Below are 26,813 nucleotides of genomic sequence, written 5' to 3' on the forward strand. Positions count from 1 at the left end.
GTATCAGTTCAGAGATTCTCAACCAGGGGTCTGAGGACACCACATAGGTGACTCATTTTAAGCTATCAAAAACACAATGATTATTAGTATCAGGTGATTATTAAAAACATAGATTTTATTACATTTCTGTCACTACATCCCTATCAATCCTTTACACTGGACCTTAAGCCCTAAATCTAGTCAATAAATCTGAAGAAGTTAAAAAAAAAAAAACATTTTTATTCAATATAAATATTCGGTTTAAATCTGATTTAAATCATTTACCAAAATTGACATTTGTTTGCATTTACTTGATAAGCTGCTTAATGTATTGTGTTAATTTAGACTGAAAACAGAGCAGTTGAGTATCAGTTTAGTACTGACTGACCTGTGTACCCGAATGACCTTAAACCCCCACATACGTAATAGGTTACATCTCCACCCTAACAAGTGTTTGACCTTCCAGTGTAATGTACCCTGCCCATTCCTGACTCTCTCCTGCTTTCGGGAGATTTTGAAACTTCCTTTTTGGGGCTTTCTGGCTCACCAGATGTTTCCTGACCACGCCATATTCCTAACTCACTCCCCTCCCCAGTGGTGAAAAGAAAGGGAAGGACAGAGAGGGAGAATCTGTCATTCACTCTGAGTAAAGCCAAAGACAGAGAGATACCTGGAGTCCAACTGGTGGAGAGTTTTCTGCGCGTGCCTGTCCGCTAGTGCTGACCAAGGCATCGTGCGACCGGGATTTACTTTGGCTGCAGTGACAGAGGACTCTGCAACTCACCTGAACAGCAGACACACACACTACACTCATTTTTTAAGCTGCTCACCTCGTGAGCTCAAAGGCAGGAGTCCAGCTGTTTTACCTGGTGGACAGCCTGTAGTTGGTGAGGCGGCGATGTCGTGGGACTGTGGCCTGAGGTACATGTTCTCTGTGTCCCCTGCACTGCAGTCGGGGAACATGTGTATCCTGCATGACAAGGAGGACTTGTCCAGACTGGAGATGGTCCAGAGACTGGCAAAGGATGGTTGCCGCTTCCTGCAGAACCACAGCAAGGGCCCAGAGAGGACAAGCGAGGTGAGATACACAACAACACTGCTGCAGCTGTAACATTTACTTTTCTAATATATATGTACGTTTTATTTTAATAGTCATATTTATAAATAGACAGAAGTGCGAAGTACTGCACGTTTTGATGCACAATGAAAACATCAGTCAGTCCTCTTATCAGATTGTCCTCTTTATGTCATTACGAACACAATTAGCATACTTCACCCCTAAATGTTCAGTTAGAGAACATGAGTCCATCATACCCGGGGCTACACTGTGGTGTTTTATACTGCTTCCCTGTGAGCATTGTGCCTAAGCATCATTTCTTGCACTCCCTGCAGTGCTCCATCCATCAAACTGCTTTTAATTTGTTGTCTGTTTTTATTGGCCTCCGTACATTCTATAGTGTCTCTGCTTTCTCTGGAGGTGAATGTTGTCACTAAGATTCTGTCCAGACGACAAAAAGCTTTCTTCAATTAAATATACCAAAAAGACTGCTGCAAAAGAGACGCAAGACATATATGACATATAAAGAAGAATTTATATATTGTAGAGTGCAGTGTGTTCATATGCATAAAAATGTAAATCATAAATGCACTTTATCCATTAAATTTAACTTCAGCTACAGTGCCAATGTTATTACAGAAACTTAAAATACTTTTAGAATCCAAACTGTCTGTATCACTATGGCAGCATCCTTGAAAACTTAAGTACAGTATGTTACTGTATGTTCAGTTTAGCCTGCATGCTTTTTCAAAAACATTACATCACCTGCCAGTTGGCTGCGTAGGAGACATCTGATTGGCTGACCTCTAGGTTGGCTCAGCTTCTCCCTTCCTGCCAGCTGTGTCTGTGTGCTGAAATGGACAACAATCGCAGGAAACGTTGACGCAAGTGGCTGGACCACCATGCCAAGACATTGTATGATTTAAGGGTGGATTTCAGAGCATTAGGTCTTTGACCTTTGCTACACAAGGCTAGATCGCCTTATCAGTGTTGTTATTCAATATCTTGACCTTTCATGTGCACTAAGCCACTGCCAATCTGTGAATTATCAAATGTTAGTGCTGCACAATACAACATGTTTTACCACTGTTGTTTTAGTAATAGCATTGTGCCAAATTTCTCATATTGTGAATTTTAAAAAAAGGAGTATAACAATAGCATGTGTTTATGTGTCATTTATGTAATCCTAGCAGTAATGTCCAGATATGCTGACCCTGTATGTAATACTTGACATTAAGTAAAAATATTAAGATTATGTGAGATTATCTAGCAGTGTTTCTGTGGTTTAAAGTAATCCAATGATGCCACAATGCATATATCGTATTACATGTGACTCATATAAATATCTAAGCCCAGACATCAAAGAGCTTAGAAACCAGCTAAATCCCAGCTGGTGGAAAAAGCTATGCTGTAGACTGCACGTCTGTGAAAATGTTTGCGAGATTGTGGTACAGGGACATCATGAATGTTGCACAATCTCCTTAAATTTTAAAGAAATTCATAATTCATTTTGTAAAAACCCATCAGGTTTATATGTAATAGTTTAGAGTTCTGACTCTGGAAATCACTTGTTCTTTTGTCCCATTACATCACCACTGCTTTGAATTATTCAGGGTATCAGATAGTTGTGCATGATCATCTGGTGTGTGTGACACTTTTCTTACACCTTATATAACATTATTTCATCAACTTTATTTTTCCTTTGCTCTGTCCATCTGATTAGCACACAGAGATTCTGCTCTCTGCCAATGTATGAAGCTAAAGAAAGCTCATGTGCAACAATTTTACACAACATGCACATATTGTTGTTTACTTTCAGAGCCTGACATAGGAATTTCAGCTAATTACTATGTGAGATAATGAAGCGCATCAGCATCAAAGGGTTTTCTTTGAAAACAACAATCTTATTTTTCCTCATCTTCCTGTTCTGTGTGATCTCACCAATGGTTCCCAACTGGTGGGCCACAGTCCAAAGTGGGTTGCAGATCCATTCTGAATGGACCGCAAGTGACTGATGAACATGCCAAATTTGCTTTCTTTTAAGTACAGTGAATTTCCAGCACAGAGCTTTTATTTTGAAGTGGCATTTCTGTTTGATCTCGCAATGCATTTTATTTCTTGTTCTAAGTCGTGTTGTTTACATTTCATGAAATAAAATTGAATATGTGGTGATTTCTCAAATGTGTGGACCTTGAACTAATAACTAAGGAGAAAAATAGACCCTGTGGCTGGACGAGTTGGGAACCACTGATGTACGCTATTACTTGAGAGAAATTTTATCCAAATAGCACCCTGTCAGGACTGACACCTTCCAGGTCCCTTTAAGTGTCCCATACCATGCGTGCCAGACCTGCCGCAGCAGCACAGGGACATGCAGACAGAAAGTGTCCCTCCAGCCAGCGGAATGCATCTGGAACCCTGAAAGACATAGCAAACCATTTTGCAAGACATGACTTGTGCAGCGGCCTGATAAGTTCTGTTTACTCTTCTGCTGATGGTGACCATGTTGGGAGGACGTCTGTGCTGGCTGGGAGTCGAGGTCACCCCCAAGCTGGAGTAGGAACTGTGTGGCCCTGGTGCTTTGTCTCACTACAAGCATCAACTCTAGAAGGCTGATTGTGTTTTTAGAAGGACACTGGTAACCACAAAGCCCAGTGCACACTGAGCAGTGCAGCAGCAGAGGCACAATCAATAATTCATTGCGAGGAAAGGTTTGTTTGCTGTTTGACCCATAAACAGTACACTGAGATACTCTGTTAATTATAGTCAAGAATTCAAGTTGCTGTTGCACTTTGGCAAAAACAGCGGACTTTGATGGAGCTAAGAGCACTCAGTGTGCGTCATGTCTCGATAAAGATAGAACCACCTTCCCAAGAACCAGGAAGCTAATCAGCGCAGTCTTCCCTTTCTGGAAATGTTCTAGTTCTATGCTTTTCGTCATACCCCTATCCAATCTGTGACAGGATAATATGCTCTGTTTTCACAAAGAACACACCCATAACTACATGAAAGCAGTTTTTGTAAGCATGTGTGTATGTTTATATTCAGATAAAGAAGAAGTCAATTATTAAGTTGTCACTTTAACAGACATGTAAACTTCACTCAGTCATGAATCACAGCACTGAAAGACCTGCCAGCAAACATTGCCATTAATGGTCCTTTCTGAGGCTATGAAAACATCCCTGCTGTTTATAGATATCAAGCCAGACCGTTTAATGTTGATGCTGAAACTGTGGCCCACTCAGTTATTTTGTATTAGTTATTGTATGTGCGTGTTTGCATGCTGTGTTAATGCATTCGTTTGTGTATGTGCTATGCATTTCCAGTATGCCTGTTTATGTATGTATGTCCACAGATCACAGATAAGTGTTAATGTGCCAGGAAGTCATGCTTAACTGAAGGGCCCTGGATGCTACTCTCTGGAAAAGGCAATTAGGGCAGAAAACTGCAACCACTTCCAGTCTGTCTGCCTGGCTAATTGCATGCACAGAGGCTTGTGTTGCATTGACTGATGAATGAAGGGAGTGGGGTTGAAGGGGGGTTAGCTGATGCAGGATGCATGTGCGTGCACCATACAGTGAACTCCTCATTAAGACCAATATCTGTGATCCAGACCCTCCATTGTCAAGCAGCTACCCGCTGTTTTTATACTTCTTATAGATGCTACAACAAGCCATTTTTAAATGAAGGCTTAAAAACTTACATTTAAACACTTTAAAAAAAATTGTGAATGTCCAGGCAGACGAGTGGTGATGTTAAGCATCATATCCATTAAACTGCAGTATGCATTTAAGGGACAGTTCACCCCCAAATCAAAAATACATTTTCCTCTCTTATCTGCAGTACTTTTAATCAATCTAGATTTGTTTTTTTTGGTGTGAGTTTCCGAGTGTTAGAGATATTGGCTGTAAATATGTCTGCCTTCTCTTGGACATAATTGAATTAGATAGTACACAGCTTGCTGTGTTAAATATAAAAAAAAATAATAATAATAATTTGTGAAACTCAGCAGCAATGTCTCTTTCCAGAAATTATGAACCGGTTTCTTAAGATAACCCACAAATCTTGTTGTGCTCAGTTTCATGTGGGAACTGGTTTCTTTCACTGAACTATACTCCCTCCCAACTGTATCACCACGCAGAAGGAAGCATGCATCTACTCATGGACGAGACACCCATGCTCGTGACAGCACAGCACTAGCATTTTTCTTGGCTGAGCAGTAACATTAGCTAGCTGATACCCTTTTCACACCAAATTAGATCTTGTTCTTAAACTGGTTCTGTTCAGGTTTTTGGGACCTGGGTGCTATAGAGGAAACCAGCTCACATTTTCACCAGTTTTGAGATATGTCATCAACGGTTGCATGAACAACAGAGGTAAACAATAACAGCAAAGTGGTGGATTGCATAAATTACCTACAAGCATTGTTCTGTTATAACAGATATTTGTTTTTATGCTAAAAAAAAAACCAAAACAAGCATGGACTTAATTATTATGAGACCACTGCATGTCATTGTTGCCTTCTCCATCTTCTCTTTCCAATCAATAGAGTATAACAGGCCCGCTGATTACAGTTTACAGTTTGCAATCCAGGTTAAGAAAAACCTACTATTTCATCTGAAAACCAATTTTTCTGGTTCAGAACCAAATTATTTTTGGTCAAAATGCTCTGAATGGTTCAAAATTAGGTGTGGGGACTGGAACAGAACTAGTTTCATGTTGGTGGAAAAGGTGTATAAGTGGTGCTATAGGTGACCAAGCAGTAGATGCACTCTTCTTTCTGTGCCATGATGCAGTTGGCATGTAGAGTTCAGTAGAAAGAAAATAGTTCCTATGAATTTTCACAACAAGGTCTGTGGATGATCTTGAGTAACCTGGTTATAGTTTCTGGAGACACTGCTGTTAAATTTCGTAATGCTGTGGGCACAAGCTCAGTGCCATCTAGTTCCATTATATGAAAAAGAAAGCACATATCTCTACAGCTGATATCTCCAACAGTCTGTAACTAAAACTAAAGCATCTAGATTGATGTATAGCACAGGTTAGAGAAAAATGCGTATTTTTGATTCGGGATTAACTGTAACTTTTAGCTAAAAAAAATGATCTCTTGCTTTAAATTTCAAACAATAACAAATATGATGGGAAAATAATTTAAAAACAAATATCTAATATCTTAATCATATTCTTAGTAAAGTCTAGTTAATTACCTGATTTGTTGAAAAATAATTTATCATCAATTAATCATTAAAATTGAAATTTATTTTGGTCTGTATGGTCTGTATGGTGTGGCTGTGTGTCTTTTATTGCAGCTTTGATTGATCACATGGTGATTGGGTGACAATGTGTGACTGAAAGAGAAAGGGAGAAACAGAGTGAAGTGAGTGGGAGACAGCAGGCAACATGAGGATAAATTTATCATTCATAGCTGCTCACGGTGGTCACAATACAATGTGAGTTTAAACTCTGAGACACTAAACCATTATTGGTGTGCAGAGTTTAACCCTCTGACAGCTTGAAAGCACATTGTTTCTAGCCACCCATAATTTAATAGGCTCTACATAGGAATTGGTAATTAAAATTTGCACGGGTCTTTTATGTAAATCCCTGAATGGGCTCCACCGATAAGGACTGAATAATGATATATGGAAATTCTCTTTCATTTACAGTGCAGGGCTTTGACAGAGTATTATGATGGAAATCAGTGGTGATTTGTGTGAGTGGGAGAGAATACAGGGGAATCTCCTTGGTGATAACACACTCCCTCCCTCCCCCTCCCTCTCTCTCTGTCCAGCCCCAGAGTGACGAGGCAGTCCGCGTGTGTCTGAGGGAGAGGGGCCACGATGTGCTGGTTCTCCAGAGAATATCGTCAGAGCAACCAGCCCTCTCTGCGTCGGCAAGGGGAGGAGGGAGAGAGGAGGCGAGGAACAGGAGGTAAGCTTCTCCACTCCCCTCCTTCCTAGATTCCCTCCCTCCCTCCCTCTTTCACTATCTGTTTCTCTCCCTCAGCACTCTCCCTCTCATCATTCTCTCTCTCTGCTCTCTCTGGATCACACACTCACTCACATAGGCATGCTTACATCACAACTCCCAACACATAAATGACTGCATTAAATACATAGAAGTAAGCAGCATGGGACTGTGAGGCAGAGCTCTGCTGGCTGCCTCCCCATTCAGGAGCTTTTCTCAGCCGTGAACATACCTCAGTGTGCTTGAGGAATAGACAGCAGTGGACTCCGGGCTGTAGCAGCTGCAGGTGGATGGATGGATGGGTAAAAGTGGCATGCAGCAGTAACCACGGCAACGTTGCCAGTGTGAGGGCACAGGGACTCTCTAAGAATGGGATCTCAGTCACAGCCCCCGAACCTGCGGCAGGAGGAGGTCAGGCTGCAACATGCTGCCTTGGTGGAGCAGGAGGAGGACGAGGATGACGAGGAGGGCTCCGAGGAGAGCAGCAGTGACAGCACCAGCCGGGCAGAGCCGGTGACCATGCCCACCTTTGACGTCCCCTACTTTCGCTACATAGACGATGAGGGGACCGAGGGGGAGGAGGAATGGAGCAGCAGCCGCTCTCTGTCCTCTATTGAGGAGGACTCGTCCACTGACTCTGTTGTGTCCGACAGGTACATGGTGGTATCAGGGACCCCGGAGAAGATCCTGGAGCACTTGCTGAATGACCTGACACTGGATGATGACCAAGGGACACAGGCCAAAGAGTCAGGTCAGTGTGCATACTTTAAAGTCCTGAAAAATCATTCCTGTGGTCTTCGATCTGTTCTATCAGTGTGTGAATAAGCATTTTTTTGTATTTTGAAAAGAAAAGATGAAAAATAAGGGAATATTTAGTTAGATGGTTTCTTGACAACTTCATGACTAAAGCATCGTGAAGGTGGTGTGCTTATGCATGTCCACTGACATTTCTGTGTGTTTGTGAAAAATAGAAAGAAAAAGAGATAAAGAGCTCCATTTACTTTCCATTTCACTCCCTCCCCTCCCTCTCTAGCAGAGAAGCTGGGACAGCAGCCCCCTCTGGGCAGTATTACTGGGCTAATCATGTGCTATCGTTCCCAGAATGGCTCTAAGTTTGTGCCTGTTAATTTAAAAGCCTTTGACAGAGATAAACGTTGCTCATATCTTTTAGAGTGATGCTGTATCAGACTGCGTGACATGCAGTCCAGCCTCACAGCAGCGACAAATGAACACATTTCCTCTCATCCCAGCAGGTACATGATAATGTGACACTGTTGCCAAGGCAGAGGAGACTCTGTTTGATTGAGCTGGAAAGATGGTTTCGATGAGAGATGATGATTGAGAGCACAACCAGACGAGCAGAGGAAGAATACTAAAGAGAAAGGAGAAACGCTGAATGGCAGAGAAAAGGGGGAAACAAGGAGGGAAGAAAAATGAAATGCAGATTTTTTCCTTGGAGATGGTCACAGATGATCTCTCATTGGAAAGGGGGCAGGCTAACCCTATAAACCAGGCATCATTACTCATTCTGATGAGAAAGTGAATGAAATTGATCTAAATGTCCTCTCGGGAGATATGCCTGCAGTTAGAGGATGGTACATTTTACATGCATAGGAGAGTTATGTTTTATGTGGAATGGCTTATTTTATTGCAATAAATGGGTATTTAATATTGATGAAAAGTGAAACATGGAGCTAACTTTGCAGGCATGTGGGTAAGACATCTCTTAATTCCTTCAGTTAGGATAGTCACATTAAAACCCTTTCGCAATAGCTCATAGATTAGCTCACCTTGCAATGAGTGAATGGGAGTGAAAGGGAAGGCTTCAAAGGGAAGCTGTGTACAAGAGCAGGAATTTGAGCGATATCCCAGGGTCAAAGAGCAAAAGACCTGAGAAGGAAAAGAAATGAACCCAGTCCTGAACACCCATTGATCAGTACTCAGTGATGTTTAATAGTCTGACTCCTGCTGGCCTTGGCTCTCTCTGTGTGAATGCTGAGGCTCAGCATGCTCCAGCGCAACTGCAAAGTGTGCCCTTGGAGGTTCAGCTCAACAGAAACATGATAGCATGAGATCCTTGATTTCATCAAAAAGAGACTTGAACCATCCACCAGGCTGCCACGTTTGGTCTTCCTCTCAAGGCAAGTCCCTGAGAGACTGTGCAGCAACATGACTGATGGCTGCTGCAGGTTATTGACGTTGTGTTTATGACTTACATGCGGTACAGCACATTAGAAAGCCAATTTCATCTCATCATGGTAGCACTTGCTTCCATCTGTACACAGCATTAAGAATGCAGAGGAGCTTTCTGCAAGAGATGGCACTTTTCTGTAAGCACCACAGGCATGTTTGAAGGAGAAGCAAAACTGGAACCACTGCAGCAGTCTATATAGTGCAGAGCTCTTATATGCCAGCGTTTTCTGTGGGCTAGCATTGTGGGTAGCATTCACAAATATTCAGTGTTGCCTTCTTTCCTGTGCCTAATCTCTGAGTGCAGCTATTGATTCTTGCTCTGCACAGAATCTGCACACTGCCAGCTCTGAAAAACATGTAATGGGACATTTGTGTTCTTAATGGGAGGATGTTCCAGCTCTTTAACTGGTGCACCATGTGCAGAGATGTTGTTGCTTATTTGTAGTGAAGAAAACATCACATTAAGTGAATGGAGATGAAATTAAAGTGTCTAAATACAGACTATCATGATAATTTAAGGGCTTTTACACCAGGAGGATGTCTTCTTGTGCTTACCGAGCCAATAAGTGACACATTAACATGCTTATTTCAATGGCTGCATGGGTCGATTTTTATGAGCACTTATTGAAATGGAAAAGGGATTGGCAGGTGGATTGATTTTACAGGAGATTGACAAGCTTGATCAATGAATCAATTCTGCATTTCTTCTGAGAAGGAAACTAAAGTTATTTTGGCTTGAGCATTAGAAAGCAGGATTCTGTACAGAAGAGTAAATAGCTTTATCTTCATCCTACATCCTCTGATCCAGGCCAGCTAGTGATGATCAGTTCAAATAAAAATTTTGTTGTGTGTAGGAGTCACAAATGGTCCCAACAGGCTGTTAAACATTATTTATACACCACAATTCATGCATAAATGTTTTTGGGTCAGTGAGGCAAACACATCTTCTGCCAAACTGTTTGGATTATATCTACTCTGCAGGACATTCCCTGCTTTCTTTTTTTTTTTTTTTTTGCTGTTACCAAGAAAAAAAAATGAGAATATGGCTTTGGGTTTTGAAATTAAATATTTATTCTGTTTTTCCAACTTCAAAAAACTTAAAAAAACAGTGTACAGCCTGTGGAGTGGTATGTAAGCTGTTACTCACGAGAAAGTGTTTCAGTTTGGATAGCTTGAAGGAAATATACAAACACACAGTAGTGTGAGTGAAGTGCATGGTTAATCTTTCTGTGGAGGTACAGTACAGTGCGTGGGTGGGTTAGGCGATCGTTTGCATGTTGTTCTTCTGGGTTTGTGTTCAGGTGTGTTTCTGTATTCTTTTATGGGAGCTACATGTGTGTGAATGTGTAACCTCTCATAAGCAGTGAGTGATGCATCCACAGCTGCTCTGCACGGATTAACATAATGATGTCAGGGAGTCCCGTGGACCAGAACGCACACAAAAGGCCTGGGAAGCCAGTGTGAAATTAAAGGGGAGAATTTACAATTCTGGGTATGAGGCACACTTACAGAGGGGTTGAGAGGAGGTTGGCCCTAATAGGATTTGTAAAGCTTTTCGCTTGTGGCAGAGCATCATGTCTTGGAGTTACTATCCCTATCTCTCTTTAAGCCCTAGAACTTTATTTCAGTAGCTTTTATGCCAATTTATAAAATGCACTTTTTCACCTTGTTATAATTTCTGGAGAATAATTATTACTTCCATTTTAATAAGCAATTCTGCAAGAAAGTGACTTTGAATTTAAAAGGGCAGTATTGTCATTTATCATGGTGAAATATTAAGTGTACTGATTAGGGCTGGGCATCGGTACTCAATACACTGTAAGCCCCAAATTGCTCATTCATATTAAAAAAGTATTGGAAACAGCTTGTACTCAAAACTTTCAGTTTAGCAGAATACAGTAACATGAACATTATGCGTACACCAGATACAAAATAAATTTGTCACAACCTTTATGTTCATTAAACATACACACATTTATACATTTTAGTTGAATGAACGAAAAACTGAAAAATTGTTGACTTATCATAAAAAATATAAGAGATTAATTGCATTTTTAAAAAAAATCCAATTGTGCATTCACAGTTGTGAAGTTCATATTGACAGGGTAAAGCATTTCTTACCAGACTGTCTTGATTAGGTATCAAATGACAGCAAAAAAAAAAAAACTGCACGGGACTCTCATAAAGTGGGCATGTCTGTAAAGGGGAGACTCATGGGTGCCCACAGAACCCATTTTTATTCAGATGTCTGCAGATCAGAAGACAAGGGAGCCGTGTGAAATGGCCATGCTGCTTCCCCAATGCCAAAATTTTGTCTAACTTTGGAGTGTTATTTAGACTGACATGATTAGTACCACTGGATTCTTTAGGTCCTCTAGTTTGATATGATACCAGTATCATCTGTATCGGCCTGTGATTAATGCGATTAAAATAAATAAATAAATAATGTGTTATGTACAGACCTTCATCACTGCCAGCAATACTTTACAGGTATGCTATGCAGGAGTTGTTGGTTACTGTTTGTAAAGAGTATCCTAGAGAAAGTGAAAGCCAACTGCAAATTGTCTTTGCTTGCTGTATTCTCTTATGATATTTGTATTATATGATATTTGTATATTTGTTGTAGTGTTTGGAGTTGGATGCCTGCTGCTCACAGTCTGGCACCTGTCATTACCTCTTTGTAAACTCCAAACTTTACCTGCGTGCTGTACCCAGGAACATCCCAAAAACAGCAAACATAAAAAGAAAATCAGAAAATATAGGCAGAGAACTAAGTCTCTGCAGATTAATACACTGCTACACACTTCAGTGATGATTGAGAGGGATTACTTTTGTATGAGTTGATACATTTTTTTTGTTTTGTTCTGTTTTTAAAATGTTTTGCATAGTATACCTTTAAGGGTCCTGGTGTTGGTAAGTGCATTTCGTGTTAATAGAACCTGTCAATGTCAGCAGGTGATCTATTTGACCAGCTCTGATTTAATCCATTTTACAAAAACACTTACCCAGGTGTAACCTTGGGAAGAAATCACACAAGGATACAGCGCTGGCCTGTAAACACATTAAGATGATGGCTGAGCAATATCAGATTGCTTTTTTTCAGTTTGCAAGATAATCGTAATGAAAACACAGACTTCATCAAAGGTCAGTGAGTCAACTGACACATTATTGGCTTATCTTTGCATGCAATGTGTGAGACTGAAGATAAAGTCGGTAAAGGCTTGTTTGAACTTGTTGGAGGAGCCAAATGGAACAGAGGAAGTGGGGTTAGCGCAAGTGATTATCTGAGACTGACCATGAAGAATAATGTGCTATTGAAAGGTCTCTCTCAGTATGCTTGTCTCTGAAATGCCTCCTCTTAGTGCTTTTTAACTGATATATGACAGCAAAAAATCAGCTCCCCTTCTGGTATTAGTAAGATGGAATAGAAAAAGACTGATGTCTAGTCTTGGAGCTGCCATCTCAAAGAAAAATACAGGCCTACTGTATGTGCTTAGCACATATTAATCATACAGTAGTTAGGAGAGGTGGCAGGTGTACCTGCGCTCGAGCAGCATATATATATATATATATATATATATATATATATATATAGTATAAACCTAATGAGTCTGTGAGGATCTATGATGATGCTCCACACAGATTTTAAGTTTCTCTCCTCAGTCTGATATCTTTCATATTTTATACATACATGGAACTAGAAGCACTTGAAATACTAAATTTATAGTTATATTACTAGCAAATGTACCATGTTTTTGTCCATTTCAATTATGTGTTTCTCTTTGCAGATACACTTCTGGATGACTTTCTGCTGACCTACCCAGTGTTCATGTCAACCAGTGATTTATGTCAAGCTCTGTTGGGACAATATCCTGAAACACAGTGGTTTTCACAGGGACATTATTACAAAGGTTCACACATAATAAACCTCTTTTGTGGATGCTACAGACAGACGTAGATGTTTTCTACAAAAACACAACTGCTTTATTGAGTCAGAGCTGCTTCACTTCACTCAACTGTGCTCATCCAACAGTATCTCTTGCCGCCTGTCCTTAAATCAACATTTCACACACACACAAACACACACACTGGCTTTATTCATGCTTCAGTTTATGCTGCATTTGATGTCAGCAAATAAATCTTGCTCTCCATCTGTGCTGACGCCTTGACTGAATCCCACCTATTGCACCAAGCGACACAGAGGGAAAGAGGACAGGAAGGAGGCTCTGGAGAGGAAACGAAAAGTCCTGCACCTGGTGACAGAGTGGATGGCCCTCTGCAGAGACTTCCTTAGGGAGGACGAGCATGTCAAACTCTTCATGAAGGTAGGAAATGAAAGTACAAGGGGAAGGGTGGACACTAGGTGTGAGGTAAACCTAATTTTGGGAGGAATAAAAACTGACATTTCCTTCCAGACTTTGTGTCGTTACGTGTTGGATGAGCTCTTTGAGCACCCAGCCCTGGAGAAGGATGTGAGGGAGCTGCAGAAACTGTACATGCTGCATCGCAGACAGTGAGTAAACATATGATATCTTAGTGTGCCAATATATGTGTTTGGACACAGTGTGATTTAATACATATATAGGTACACCCGGTGGTGGAATGTAACTGAGTACATGTACTCAAGTACTGTATTTAAATATGAATTTACTTGTACTTTACGTGAGTGTTTTCTTTTCATGCTACTCTATACTCCTATTCAACTACATTTCAGTGGGAATATTGTACTTTTTACTTCACTACCTTTATCTGACAGCTTTAGTTACTTTACAAATTAAGATTTTTTGCATAAAAATCATAAGAAGGGCATACAAAATATGATGTTTTTTTGTTAAACAAATTACACAAGAGATTATAGAGATTCAGTACAGCTGCAATGATTAGGCAATTATCACTACACATTTTGATAAACATTTAAGTTCTTTTCTATTTCTTTTTAATAATCTTTAATAATCTATTTTTTCAGTATGTTGAGTGTTTGGGGTGTTTGCTTTTTTTCTTCTTTAAAAAAAATTGTTTTTTGAATGATTTGGTTTATTTTTTGTTTGTGTTTTTCTTCTTCCTTTTGGGAATTTAAAAATTTTGGGGTGTGCTTTTTCTTCTTTCCTTTTTTAAAAATAATTTTGAGTTTTTTGGGTGTGTGGGGGTTTTTTTTTCTTTTTTTTTTAAATATGCATTGGTACATTTAATTTTATACTTAGGGTATATTTTCCTGATTACACTTACTTTTACTGAATTACCATTTACTTAAATAAAGGATCTAAATACTTCTTCCACCACTGGGTATATCATCTATAAAATAGAACAGCTGATCTGGGTGTGTACAGCAGCAAGCATGAGTATAATTTTGGAGGTCTGAAAAGAAGAAGAGACACTCACTGGTCTCTGAGTGCAAAGAAAGAGCTGTTTCTCTGCTTGGTGCCTTTATTCAGCCTCTCATCAATGAATTCATTCAGAGACTGAGAAGTAATTGCAGTGCTCTGGGTTGTTATGCACAGAAATATGAAGGTCATGGAGTCCTTTATCCAAAATTGAGGAAATACAGGAATTTAGATGATTAATGAAAAGCTGTCAGAAATGTTTGTCTCTTGCCATAAGAAGAAAGAACGCTGCACTACTAGACACAATTTCAAAGTCATGACTATAATCCATAAACTGAATAAAAGAAGAGGCACAGCCTCCGGGTCTGAAAATTGAAGCCAACATGGACATGCCTTAAACTTACATTATTTCCAATGGCCGGCAGGGGGGCGACTCCACTGGCTGCAAAAAGAAGTCAGATTATATAAAAGAAAATGACCTTACTTGTCACTTGATCTATTACCTCAGTAAATATTTTCCAAATGAGTTTATGGTGTTAATCACTAGTTTTAAGTCTTCTTATATTTAGCATGATGTTCCTTTTGTAAATGATGGTCCTATTTAGAGTAAAATAGACTGCTTTAGGGCACGGCTACCTTGTGATTGAAAAGTTGTTACCACGGCAACCTGTCAATCAGGATAGAAGTGGAGAAATGAACACCCACAGCTCCACCCTGTATTCAAATACAGTCACTCCTGGCTCTAAAACATTACTGTCGCCAGGATTTTTTCTTTCCCAGTGCAACAGAGGAGCTCGACCAATATGTGGGGTGGGGGCTAAGAAAATAGTTGATTTTGTGACCCACAAAATAAACCACAAAATAAAGACAAAATCCTTTTTCAGGTGTAAAAGTCAAAGACTTCAGCACTGGACAGCACTCATTCATTCGCATAGCAACACAATGCGCCCAAAATGCAACAACAACAAAAATGCATTTATGCACTAGGCAAAATATTCTGACCTGGTAATAATGCTTCACATGCAATGGCTATTACAACATCAGTGTCTACAAAATTAAATTAAAAATATCGAAAGTGCAGCCACAATAAGAAATGCATTGCCTTCAGCCTAAACCTGTTAACCATGCACACACACACATGCTTGCACGTCATAGGCTAAACACGCAGAAAGAGCATAGAGCCAGGGATCTTTTACATAGTTCTATTTTTCTTTTCTTCTTTTTTTTAAATACTGAAATGCTTGAGTGGGCTCAACTGGAGCTAAGCAGATTTGTTAAATGGCTATAGCACCCCGTTGCCCAGGTGTAGCAACAAGTCTGTTCCAAAATACCAACATGATGTAGGCCAAAATGCCAGTGGATTCAAATCAGTAGCCCACAAACCAATGGTCACGGTGGCTTAGTCCACTTGTTTTGTGCAGCCTTTAGTATAATTCTACATCCATATACCATATAAACAGAACAGTGCACATCTTTATGTCTTTGAACTAGTATTTACGTAAGTTGGTCCATTGAAGTTGAAAGTACATACAGTAGGAGAGCACTAATCCAGAGCCACAGACTCGTATCTGCGGCGACACTGACCTCTTTAAGTGTATCAGCTGTAAAGCTACCAGACACATTTATTCAGTCATTATGGGCTGCAAGCTGAGTTTTTAGTGCCACGGAAATTTCTGGCCTCATTTCACCTTCTATAAAATTATTCTATCCAATAAGTTCCACCTGGCAATGTCTACAGATTTTCACTTTGGGAAAACAAACCCCTGGTATTGGCTTGATGCTTAGTATCAGCAGATACAGTGAGTTGAAGAACTGGGTAGAGAAAATGTTGAATGGATGCATCCCAAACGTTTGTACACATGGGCAATTTAGTAAATACCATTTGGCAGAATTTCTGTCATTGCAAGATGTCCCTTTGGATCCAGTGCTTTCTAGTGTTTCGTCTTTTTTTAAATCAGTAAATCTTTAAAATAAATAATCATAAACTGAAAATAGAATTGTGCTCAAATGCCACAAAATAATGATTAAATGTCAAAAAGAGATAATAGCAATGACCAATTGTTGGCTGAAGCCTTTTCCAGTAAATCATTATTTTTACCAGCTGCACAGTTCTGACTGGTGAATATTAGTCATGCATACACACACATGCATGCTCATTTATGCATGCAGACTATTTATGTTTAGACAAATAACTCTTGTACATAAAGTACTGTAGGCTATGTGTGCATAATGGACATACCATACATTAAACATATATATAAGTTTTAGTCAGATTTCTTGAACACTTCTTGAACAAATTGGTTTGATTTCTTCCAAACACATGGGAGGGCAACAAGCCTTCGACAAAAAAAAGCAAAAAATTAGAAAAAAGTTACTTGAACCTGTAGTAAAAAAGTAAAAAAAAAAAAAAAAAAAAAAAAAAAAAAAAAAAGTATGTAACCTCAAGAAAGTACTAAAGAATATAGCCTATTTTTTCTGTTTTTTTCTATTCTACAACATAATTTTAAACATTTTTTGACATTTTCCCCTCATTTTGAATAATACCTAATAATGCTAGCTGTCAGATCATTTCCTTTTCACCTGTTACTAATTTCAGAGGTTTAAATGCAGCACAAGACACCTAATATTGATCCAAGTGTTAAAGGGTTAATAGACATCTGACTGAATCTTAAATATTTAGTCTTTTTTTTGCAGTTGTTAAAGTGGATCTGTTGCTGAACTATTTCTTGGTTAAAAAAAAGAAAATAATAAAATAAGTATCATATTATTATTTGACACTACGGCATAAACATCCCCACAGTCACAATACACACTGCCACACCCAGATCCCCATTCCCCTCCCTCAACCACAGCCTCCAATCAGAGCTTCTCCCTGGGGATGCACCAACCTGCCGCCCATTAGAAACCAGTGCAGATAATTCAACCTGACTCTGCTGCCATTATCTGCTTTATTCATGTTTTTAAATCCACAACACCCAATCCTTTAAAGCAGTGGACTTTGTCAGGGTGTTACTAGCTGACATACTCTACTATTTATGAGCTTTTTCCACAATCAGGCTCTCCCTGGGGGAAAACAGGGTTGACTGCTTTGTGGCAATCTGCTGCCGAGTGAAAAGCTAAAAGGTGTAATTTTCTTCTATAGAAGGTGAACTCATTTAGTCCTCTGGTCCTATGAACTTCCATCTGGCCTTTGTGCAAAAAGAAAGTCATATGATTCAAAAATCTCAGAAATGAAACACCTCTTGTTCTCTTGCACTCTCTAGTCATGTGGCATTATAATTCACTGCGCTCATGAGTCTGTTTTTTCAAGGAGTAAGACAGTGAATAAGCTCACAAGCTGTGTTTTGACAACACAGTGGGAATCAGGTTTTTCATTAGTGCAGGACTGCTGCTGGCCAGCGAGAGAGAGGGGGGATCCCTCAGGGCAGGCTTTGTGCCAACATGCCTATTGTGATGCAGAGCCCAGTAAAAGCTGAAGGATGATAATGGACACAGGGCGATCCATCATGCTAGCTGAGCTAACTGATGAGAATAGGGTGATTAAACGAAGGGATCACATTGGAAGGCCGACAATCTGCAAAGCACTTTAATCTTGCCTTGACACTTATCTCAAATAATGGACTGGACTCTGCAGAAGGGTATATATGTACATTCACTTTACCTTGATTATAGACTGGTGAAGTTGTTTTTGCACTTGAGCTGCAGCCCTGAGGAAAATCAAAAAATTTTGTTTTTTTTTTCTTTGGACAGAATTCAGTTATATCCTGATTTATTTTTTTCTTCTTTTTTTCAGTACGGTGGATGAATATTCGCCTCAAAGAAAGGTGAGCAAAAACATATTGTGTGATATCTTTGCGAAGGCAAAAAGAATTTTATCATATAAAGCTGGCTGTCTACTTTGACACGGTTCAGAAAATTTAGGAAACCGACTGCCTTATGTGTACAGATAGATCGACAGATAGGAACTTGGATATATTTATATTTTATTTATATATATATGTATATTTATTCAGATTTACTTACACTATATCCAATTTTTAGCAACTTCAGTAAACTAAGTTTACTATGCTATATAACTGTATTCTGCTGGTTGCAAACTAGTCAGTCATGTTTGTATTTTCTTAAACATGTTTATAATAAAGAACTGGCAGAAGTCCTAATTTCCTCATTAAAAAAAACCTCAGACTAACTCGGTTTACTAAAGTTGCTAACACTTAGAAAGAAAACGTTAATTTCACTTGTCATTATTAAGCAACAACTTACAAATATAGATAAATTTTAAGTAAACTTAACAATAAGATATACAGTAAAGATAACTTAAGGACAATAGTTTTATTTAATTTCCTTTTTCAAGGCAATGGATTTCCTGAATATTTAAAAGTAAGAACAACTTGTCAAGTTTTACAGTATTGACTGGGTGTTGGAGTTATTGTCCTCACATTTCCTGCTAAAGACATTCTTCTATGCTTCTCGCGAAGTGCCCGCAGTGTTCCCAGGCAATATCAATGTGTGTCAAAACTCCACGCATTTCCCTTCTTTTAGAGCAAAGCACTTTTCCACCAATTGAGCCTGAAGGAGAATGGGCTCCAGTCCAGGGCCATGCAAAGGGAGACCAAGGAAGGTAGGTCGTAAAACATGACGCTTTTCACACATTCCTCCCATCATATGTAATTTCCAAAGCTGTCAAGGGAAGACATTTAGTCTGAACAGTAGAACAATAGGAATCTTTCCAAGACAGGAATGAGAAGGTTTGGAAATGAGAATTCCCGAGTCATGACTAATTTTGTCTTACTGGGATAAGTTTAGCTTCCTTTAAAGGGCAAGTATTCCAGAAGTTAGAAATTTAAAAAAATGAAAAAGTTCACCTCTCATGCTATTTAATCATGCAGAAAGTCCAGATTTCATGTGCTAAGGTTTTTAGATATCAGTCTTAAAGCTTTTACACGTAAGCAGTGTGACAAAAAAATGCGAAATACTCATCCGTATCAAACCATGCATACAACTGTACATATATAAAAAGACCAAATGACACATCTTCACTTGCTCCCACTGTACAAAAAGGAAGTTATCCTGAATGTGGCCGCTGCCATGTTGGACTGGTGACTTTATGCACAGTAGCGGTTGCAAAGTGGAGCCATGGCATCGAGTTACCGCCTATACATCCGTCATTGTCGTGAGGTTGTGATGTCATGTCAGTTTGGCATAACTTGATTGGTTGATGCCTTTATTTGCGGTGCAAAAGCTCACAAAAATAATATTGCTGTGAGAAAACAATTATGTTGTTTTTTTTTTTTTTGGTCATGTAATATCCACATTCTGTGTGAAAGTATTCATTATTAAAAAAAAAGGGCTTTAGTGTCCTTACTATGAATAGTTATTATTTGAACTACTTTGGATCAAAGAAACTGTCCCCACTGACCCTTTACATTCATCAAGACCAATCTATTGAGTGTGCTTGGTCCATCCCAGTAATGCCACACGACAGTCCTCTGCAGTTGATCATTAAGTGGTTACACCACTTTGTTGAAGGTCACCTTATCAATAAGGGGCAGTCCTGTTATATCTTTTCTTTCCTTCTGTTTCAGAGAAGGCAGTAGGTAAGTTAATTAATTGGTTTCTTTCTGGATGAAGGTGTGCTAAATGGCTAAATAACCTGCCATAGTCTACATCTGGAAAGAAACCTGCTAAAAGATTTTACACCAGCTCTCACTGAAAAATGGGCAACTCAACCAAGACACCCAAGGGCCTTAAAATCCCCAAGGTCAATGAAATATTTGTAAATTGTCCGAAAGAATGTGCACTAATAAATTACAAGATCTTTCAGGTGATTCTGGCATTACTAGTTACTCTTGCGCCTAAATCAGGTCACAGTCTAGTTTTAGTTCAGAAATTTTCTATTTTATATTTAATAGGCTACTTAAGCATCTGGCTGCTGGTCTTTCTCTTGTCATATAATGAAGCTATCATGTGACAGCATACATAACACTTTGCACAGAGGGATTTGGGTGAGGCTGTGTGATCAGTGGGGACACAATTTGCCCTGGGGCTCCTTAACTGGTTCTGCCAGGAGCAGAGCTGCATTTTATATACGTGATGGTTATTCCACATTACACCTTACTAAAGCAATATTTTTCTCTGTTACAGTGCTGTGTCATGTCTATATCACCATGGACTCGTTCCTAAGTATGAGGGCCCATGGTGGGGTGGTGACCCAGGAGCTGCTGCAGGCAGTGGCAGAAAGGATGGATGTCCCACAGGGGGAACTGGTGCTAGTGGCTGTCACTTACAATGGAGGTAAAAAAACAAAAAAACAAAACTGTTGTTACTAAACTGCTACAGTAGGCCTCCATATTACCACCTAAGTGAAAGAAAATATTTCCTATGAAAAACTCCCCACTGGGCAATAGGCGTCATTGCCTCCAAGCTTTAGCCCTCTTATAGACCAGGACTTATCGGCTACATATAGCTTGATTTTTAGTAAAGTAAGAAAGTAATCATTATATATATTAAAAATACATTAAAAATAAAATTAACAAAATTACTGCATACTCCCATGTTTACATTATGAATGTTTGTCATATACACAGATTCTGTTAACTCTTTCATCCAGGCTAAGACTAGACGTCTGCTAGGATTTCACTTTTCAACCTTGAATAACCAAAATCTAAACATCTAAATACAAATAAATGTATAATAAACATGTATTAAACGTCTTTTCAATGTCAAATTGTTCTGTGGGTCACCATGTACTGTTTTAATTTCTTACAATATCATACTTTGAGGACCTTTTTACTATATTGAGTTATATATTGAGCCGTGATATTGAGATTGTAATCAAAGCTGACCTAAATATCTGCTCAGTGATAACACGTGAAAGGGAGAAGCATTTACAGTCCAGTAATATAAAGTCAGTATCTGTTATCAGTGACTGAAGTGACTGGCCATCTCAGAGTGGGGCCTGGCACAGCGAGTCTTATCTCTTGCTGCTGATAACTGCTTACACGCTGCCTGACAGATTTTTAATGGTATTCTGCTGTTTGTGATATGTTTTCTCCACCTGCAGGGAGGCTCCTCCTGCAGCCTCAGGACAGAGTTTTCTCTGATTCTCTACGGCCGGTAGGGAGGCTGCATGTGTGCAGGAAGGACCTGGGTGAAGTCCTGGTAAGAATATCACTGCACTGTGTCATTTTGACTTAAAGGAATACTTTACCGCCAAAATGAACATCTGTATATCAACTATTTCCCTTATGGTATGTTGAATAAGTGAAGAAAACTTTGATAATTTCGCAGGCCTGCACAGTAAATGTAGAATCATCTATTTACAAACTCTCACGTAACTCATGGAGTAAACAGACAGCCCTTTCTGATGGCAAACTGAACTACAAGTGAAACCTATTTATACACTCTTTAAAGCCGACTCCTTTGACAAAAACAGTAATTTTACCTTGCTACTGGTCCACCACTGCCGCGATCAATAGTTTGTGTTATTGTGTTACTTTATTGAATCCAAACTAACGCTGACACCTAAGTCAAACAATAACAAAGTAGGCAGTAGTAGACCAGCAGCTCTCATGTTCAGGGAAATGGAGTGAATCTTCCATGTTTGGATTCTTTGCTCATTAGAGGCATATGAGGGAAAATAACATTTCTTCACAAATTTATTGGAACAAAAAAAAGGTCATTTGGGGAGTGAAGGGTTCCTTTAAAGTCGAGATGCAATGAAAAATGCCTTTTTAACCCTTTTAGCCCACATCCCTGGCCATATTGTGCACCTATTTCCCAATACATGCCAAAAAGTGAATACATACAAATTTGTATTTATATTCTCATAACAAAAAACAATTGTTTTCTTCCTGTAAAACAAAATATGACGTATGCTTCCGTAAGCTTGTACCAACCAGTTTCAAGCAATAACATCACCACATCCACCCATCAATCACTCTGCAACTTTTAGCAGCACAGAGCTAAGATTGAGTTAGCTTGCAAACAACAGCATACTATGTCAGTGAGTCTGTTCCCTCAAAATACCGTGTTCACAGGCCGCTGGCTAGAATTGATTTATTTTGAGGAAGGCAAAGCATTTCACAGTGGACTGCTTCAGAAACAAATGTTACATGAAGCATACGTCTCTCTCACCATGATGGATATTACTATCCCGTCATGTTACACGTTGGGCTCTCACTGTTGTCATGCCCTCTTTTCAATGATCAAATCAAATTCCTCCCATGATTACATCCTACCTACTGTTTTACTTGAAATAAATAGCAAAACTGGAGCTGGAAACTCTTAAAACACTGTATCGCCTGGACTTTAAACATACTCGACATATAACATAGGTACTGTCAAAATAGTGTCTTCTCAGTTTGTACATTCACAATCATGCAGTAAATATGAATCAAGCCGTAAATAAGATAAAATGTAATATATTTGGGGTTAACAATATGAATCTTCAAAGGGCTGTTATTAGCCCAATGTATCAAAATCAGCAACTGTGAAAGAACATTTGCAAAAACTGTCTTTGAACATGTCAGTCTCTCAGGTGGTATGATGTCTAGTGAAAAACTGGCCCTGTTGTGGTCATGTGTACAGTGTCTGACATTGTTTTTTGTTCTCCCTCTTCAGAACCCGTTCACAGACAACTCAGAGATGCAGCAGAGGACCGCTCGCATGCTCAGTTTAAACACTTGGGACGTGGCTGTTGCTCTCACCAACTTTGACTGGACCATCTTTGACTCAATACACGAGGTTTTCCCAACATCCTAAATGCTTATGCAGAATTATTTGCCTTTCAAGGAGCAGTGTGTCAGATTTAGTGGCATCTAGTGGTGAGGACTGCAGATTAATACCAGCTGAAACTTCTCCCATGTGCCAAGTAATACGTTTCGATATACACACTGGACCTTTAAAAAGAGTCTTAACTTTAACAAACATCAGACATTATGTGCCATTATCATGCCTGCTCCTCTAAACTCATGAGTGTATCTTGTTCTTTTACAGCAAGAACTCGTCTATTTCACCTTCAGCCGCCACAGTAGCAGCAGCCACACTGTGGCGTTAGAGCTGTTGCTGCAGCGCTGCAATGAAGTCCAGCTGTGGGTGACGACTGAGGTGCTGCTGTGCCCAACGCTCTGCAAAAGGGTCCAACTCATCAAGAAGTTCATCAAAATTGCTGCTCAGTTAGTAGCTTTACTTATATCCTCCTGCATTTTGATTAGCAATTTAATGATTGTCATCATACACACGCTGGCTTCTCACACTGTTTGCTGACACCATAGCAGTTTAGCCCCAAAATGACAAGGGAGGTATGTTTAGATTTGCACTGGGATGCTGCCCCCTCCAGTGGCAGATCAATAAACTGCATCTGCCTTTGTGCTGTTGAGTGCATCCCTTGAACTAACTGAATTGTCATTCCATTGATCTTTTGTAGCTGTAAAGCACAGAGGAACCTCAACTGTTTCTTTGCCATTATAATGGGTCTGAACACTGCAGCTGTGAGCCGCCTCAGTCAGACATGGGAGGTAAGGATGGGCTTTTCATCTTCTTCTTCTATCTGTGCCACCTTTTATGTGGAAGTACGTAGTATCTGAAAAGTAAAAATCATGTTTTTGTCTCTGCAGAAAATTCCTGGGAAATTCAAAAAGTTGTTTTCAGAGCTGGAGGCAGTTACAGTAAGTATAATTCATGGAAATCAGTGTATTCAATTCACTGCATATATCTGTTTTGATGTGGAAAAAACTACTACATTATTAATCCACTGGAATACAAGCCTCTGCTTTAGTGTGTAAGAGGTGAAACAAACAGATGTTTCTCATTTCGAAACATCGGTGCAAAACATCAGGTGTTTTAGATGATCATTAGTCCCTTATGCTGCCATAATGCAGCTAACAAAGCACACATGCACAGGCACACACACACACTCATCCCCAGAGGTTTACACTCATTCGTTCTGAAAATGTCTTCACAGGATCCCTCACTGAACCACAAGGCCTACAGGGACTCCTTCAAGAAGATGAAGGCACCAAAGATCCCTTTCCCTCCTCTGCTACTGAAAGGTGCTCTCATTATTCTGTCACTTCAATACCTCACCCACACTTATTCATACTCTGCAAGATATTTCTATCATGCAGATTTGACATGTAGAAACAAACATTTTACCCCAAATACCTGTTCGTGTAAACTCACAAAATGTTTTTCTGTTTTAGATATTACGTTCATTCATGAAGGCAACAAGACATTTCATGATAACCTGGTGAATTTTGAAAAACTGGTGAGTTCATGAACTCTATTTGCTTCTGCACAGCAAACATACTGTAGTGCTGAATTTGTAAGGTATAATGGCGCCTTTGTCCATCTTTATTTCCAGCACATGATAGCAGACACAGTACGTCTTATACGGCAATGTCAGAAGGATCACATGGGTCAGTATTCACTCATTCCTAATGTTACGGTGTCAGATAAACCTATATTTGAAGTTTACTTTGTAATTCTACACTTTATCATTGATGTAGTATCAGTCTTTACAGGCAAATAATCAAAACTGTCAAATTTGAAATAAACTGCCTCCAAAAACTTTAAATCAGATTAATACTCCTTGCCATAATGTCAAAACACTTCACTTTTTTGTATAAAAATTACTTTGGCTGGGTTAATTGTAGTAGACAGAAAAGTTTGTTTTAATGGCCTTTATCAATATGATATTTTTACCAGGCCATCAATAACAGCATGTGCTGTGTTTGGATCATTACTCCAGTAAAGTAATTTAATGCATTTACTCAATTATTCCCTGTAGAAAGTTATTTGTTACACTATTGGTTACATTACTTTTGCACTACTCCACAACATCCCCTGAGACACATTGTCACGTAATTGACAATAATTTGACGTTAAACCTTACATATGCCCGCATATCAGCACAAAACAAGGATAAGGAGAATCAAGATGGCACTGCAGCAGCCTAGATCTGCCTCAAAATTAAACTATATTAATATATTTAAGAGGCTGGCCTTCCTAACACTGCCTAGTTCAAGATAAGAGATAAGCCTTGATTAATACCACACCGAGGACATTCACATATAACAGCCACTCAAGAGTCAGAAGCAAGAGAAAATGCAAAAAGTGAGTCAGTGCTTAAAACGAATAACATATTACAAAAAAAGTTAGATTACATAAAAAAAATATAAACTACACTAATGATCCAAACACAGCACATAGAATTATTAATCACCTGGTAAAAATATCATATTGTATTATTATTATTATTATTATAGGCCTTTATAAATTAATATAAGAGATTAGGCTTGATAATGACACACTACAGGCAAAAAAAAAATCCATTTAATTGGTATATGAAGGGCATTTAAAGGCCCAAAGACACTCAGTCTAGTCGCTTGCACAGCAATCTATGGCTTCATAGCAGACTAGTCCAGGTTGTTTGACTTGTATCACTAAAGCAGTGGTTTTACCTCATAAAGTGGACTCTTTCAAATCATTTGTCAGACAACAACAGTAGGATTTGTCCTTGAAGCTGCTGTCATAGCTTGGAGGTAACATTTTCTTTCCCTCCAGGAAATGGCATCACACAGAAGAGCAGCTCAGAAGTGCGAGCCTACATTGATTACCTGCATATCATCGACAATCAGCAGACTCTGTTCGAGCTGTCACACAGGCTGGAGCCTCGTGCATAAGAGAGCAGCTCTTACTGCATTTCCCCGCTGTGTCAGACAGACTGTCGGATCGCCAAGGAACAATCTATCACTGTCTTATCTATCTCTCAGGACTCAGTGAGCAATCAGAGGACGCTGCGTGATCCTGGTCCTCAATCAGGAAACTCTACCCAGAGACATAATACGCAGAAAAATACACGTCTAAGGTTAAATGCATAAATGTTTGTAGATCCACACTGATCCAAATCACCTGAGAGCAGGCCGATCTGCAGTGCTCAGCAGTTTCAACTTGTGCTACCAGGTGGCAAGAGTAAATACAGTATGTATGCAAAGACCTGCGGGTGCAAACCTGTTGTTACTGTACTTTCTCACAGATTGCAGAGGTTGGCAGGTGTAGAGCATAGATCATCGATACTCAACTTATGGCCCATGGCCCAATCTGGCCCCAAATAGGGTGCATGGTGGCCCCTCAAGCATTTTCTAATTCCCATTAAAAATGAAATTATTCAAACTGGGAATTGTTTTGGCACTTTTAGTATAGATACATGAGGTCTAAGAGCTTGCTAATAAAAAAAAAGTGCCAGTGGAGGATCCCCCCGCAACCCCGACAGAGGTCCTAGCTAAGCCCCTAAT

General features: G+C 39.4%; 1 protein-coding gene across 1 annotated transcript; it reads left to right on the plus strand.

Moving 5' to 3' along the window:
• Positions 1-604: 604 nt before the first annotated feature.
• On the plus strand, positions 605-26,813 carry LOC121945621 (rap guanine nucleotide exchange factor 5-like). Its single transcript, XM_042489892.1, has 18 exons — positions 605-1,057; positions 6,828-6,967; positions 7,657-7,754; positions 12,985-13,063; positions 13,377-13,521; positions 13,612-13,709; positions 18,311-18,341; positions 19,060-19,138; positions 20,662-20,811; positions 21,581-21,678; positions 23,140-23,262; positions 23,515-23,693; positions 23,945-24,035; positions 24,135-24,185; positions 24,482-24,569; positions 24,720-24,784; positions 24,881-24,935; positions 26,083-26,813. Exons 1-18 carry the CDS (start codon positions 878-880, stop codon positions 26,199-26,201), a joined length of 1,869 nt encoding a protein of 622 aa, XP_042345826.1. The 5' UTR covers positions 605-877; the 3' UTR covers positions 26,202-26,813.

This window comes from Plectropomus leopardus, chromosome 7 (genome assembly GCF_008729295.1).
Source record: "Plectropomus leopardus isolate mb chromosome 7, YSFRI_Pleo_2.0, whole genome shotgun sequence".
Classification (NCBI taxonomy): Eukaryota; Metazoa; Chordata; class Actinopteri; order Perciformes; family Serranidae; genus Plectropomus; species Plectropomus leopardus.

Excerpts from the sequence above, each read along its gene's own strand:
- LOC121945621 (XM_042489892.1), top strand. The coding sequence starts at position 878 with ATGTCGTGGGACTGTGGCCTGAGGTACATGTTCTCTGTGTCCCCTGCA. Across the intron at positions 6,968-7,656 it reads GAGGAGGCGAGGAACAGGAG|GTACATGGTGGTATCAGGGA; the intron begins GTAAGCTTCTCC and ends TGTGTCCGACAG. Across the intron at positions 24,570-24,719 it reads CCCTCCTCTGCTACTGAAAG|ATATTACGTTCATTCATGAA; the intron begins GTGCTCTCATTA and ends TTTCTGTTTTAG.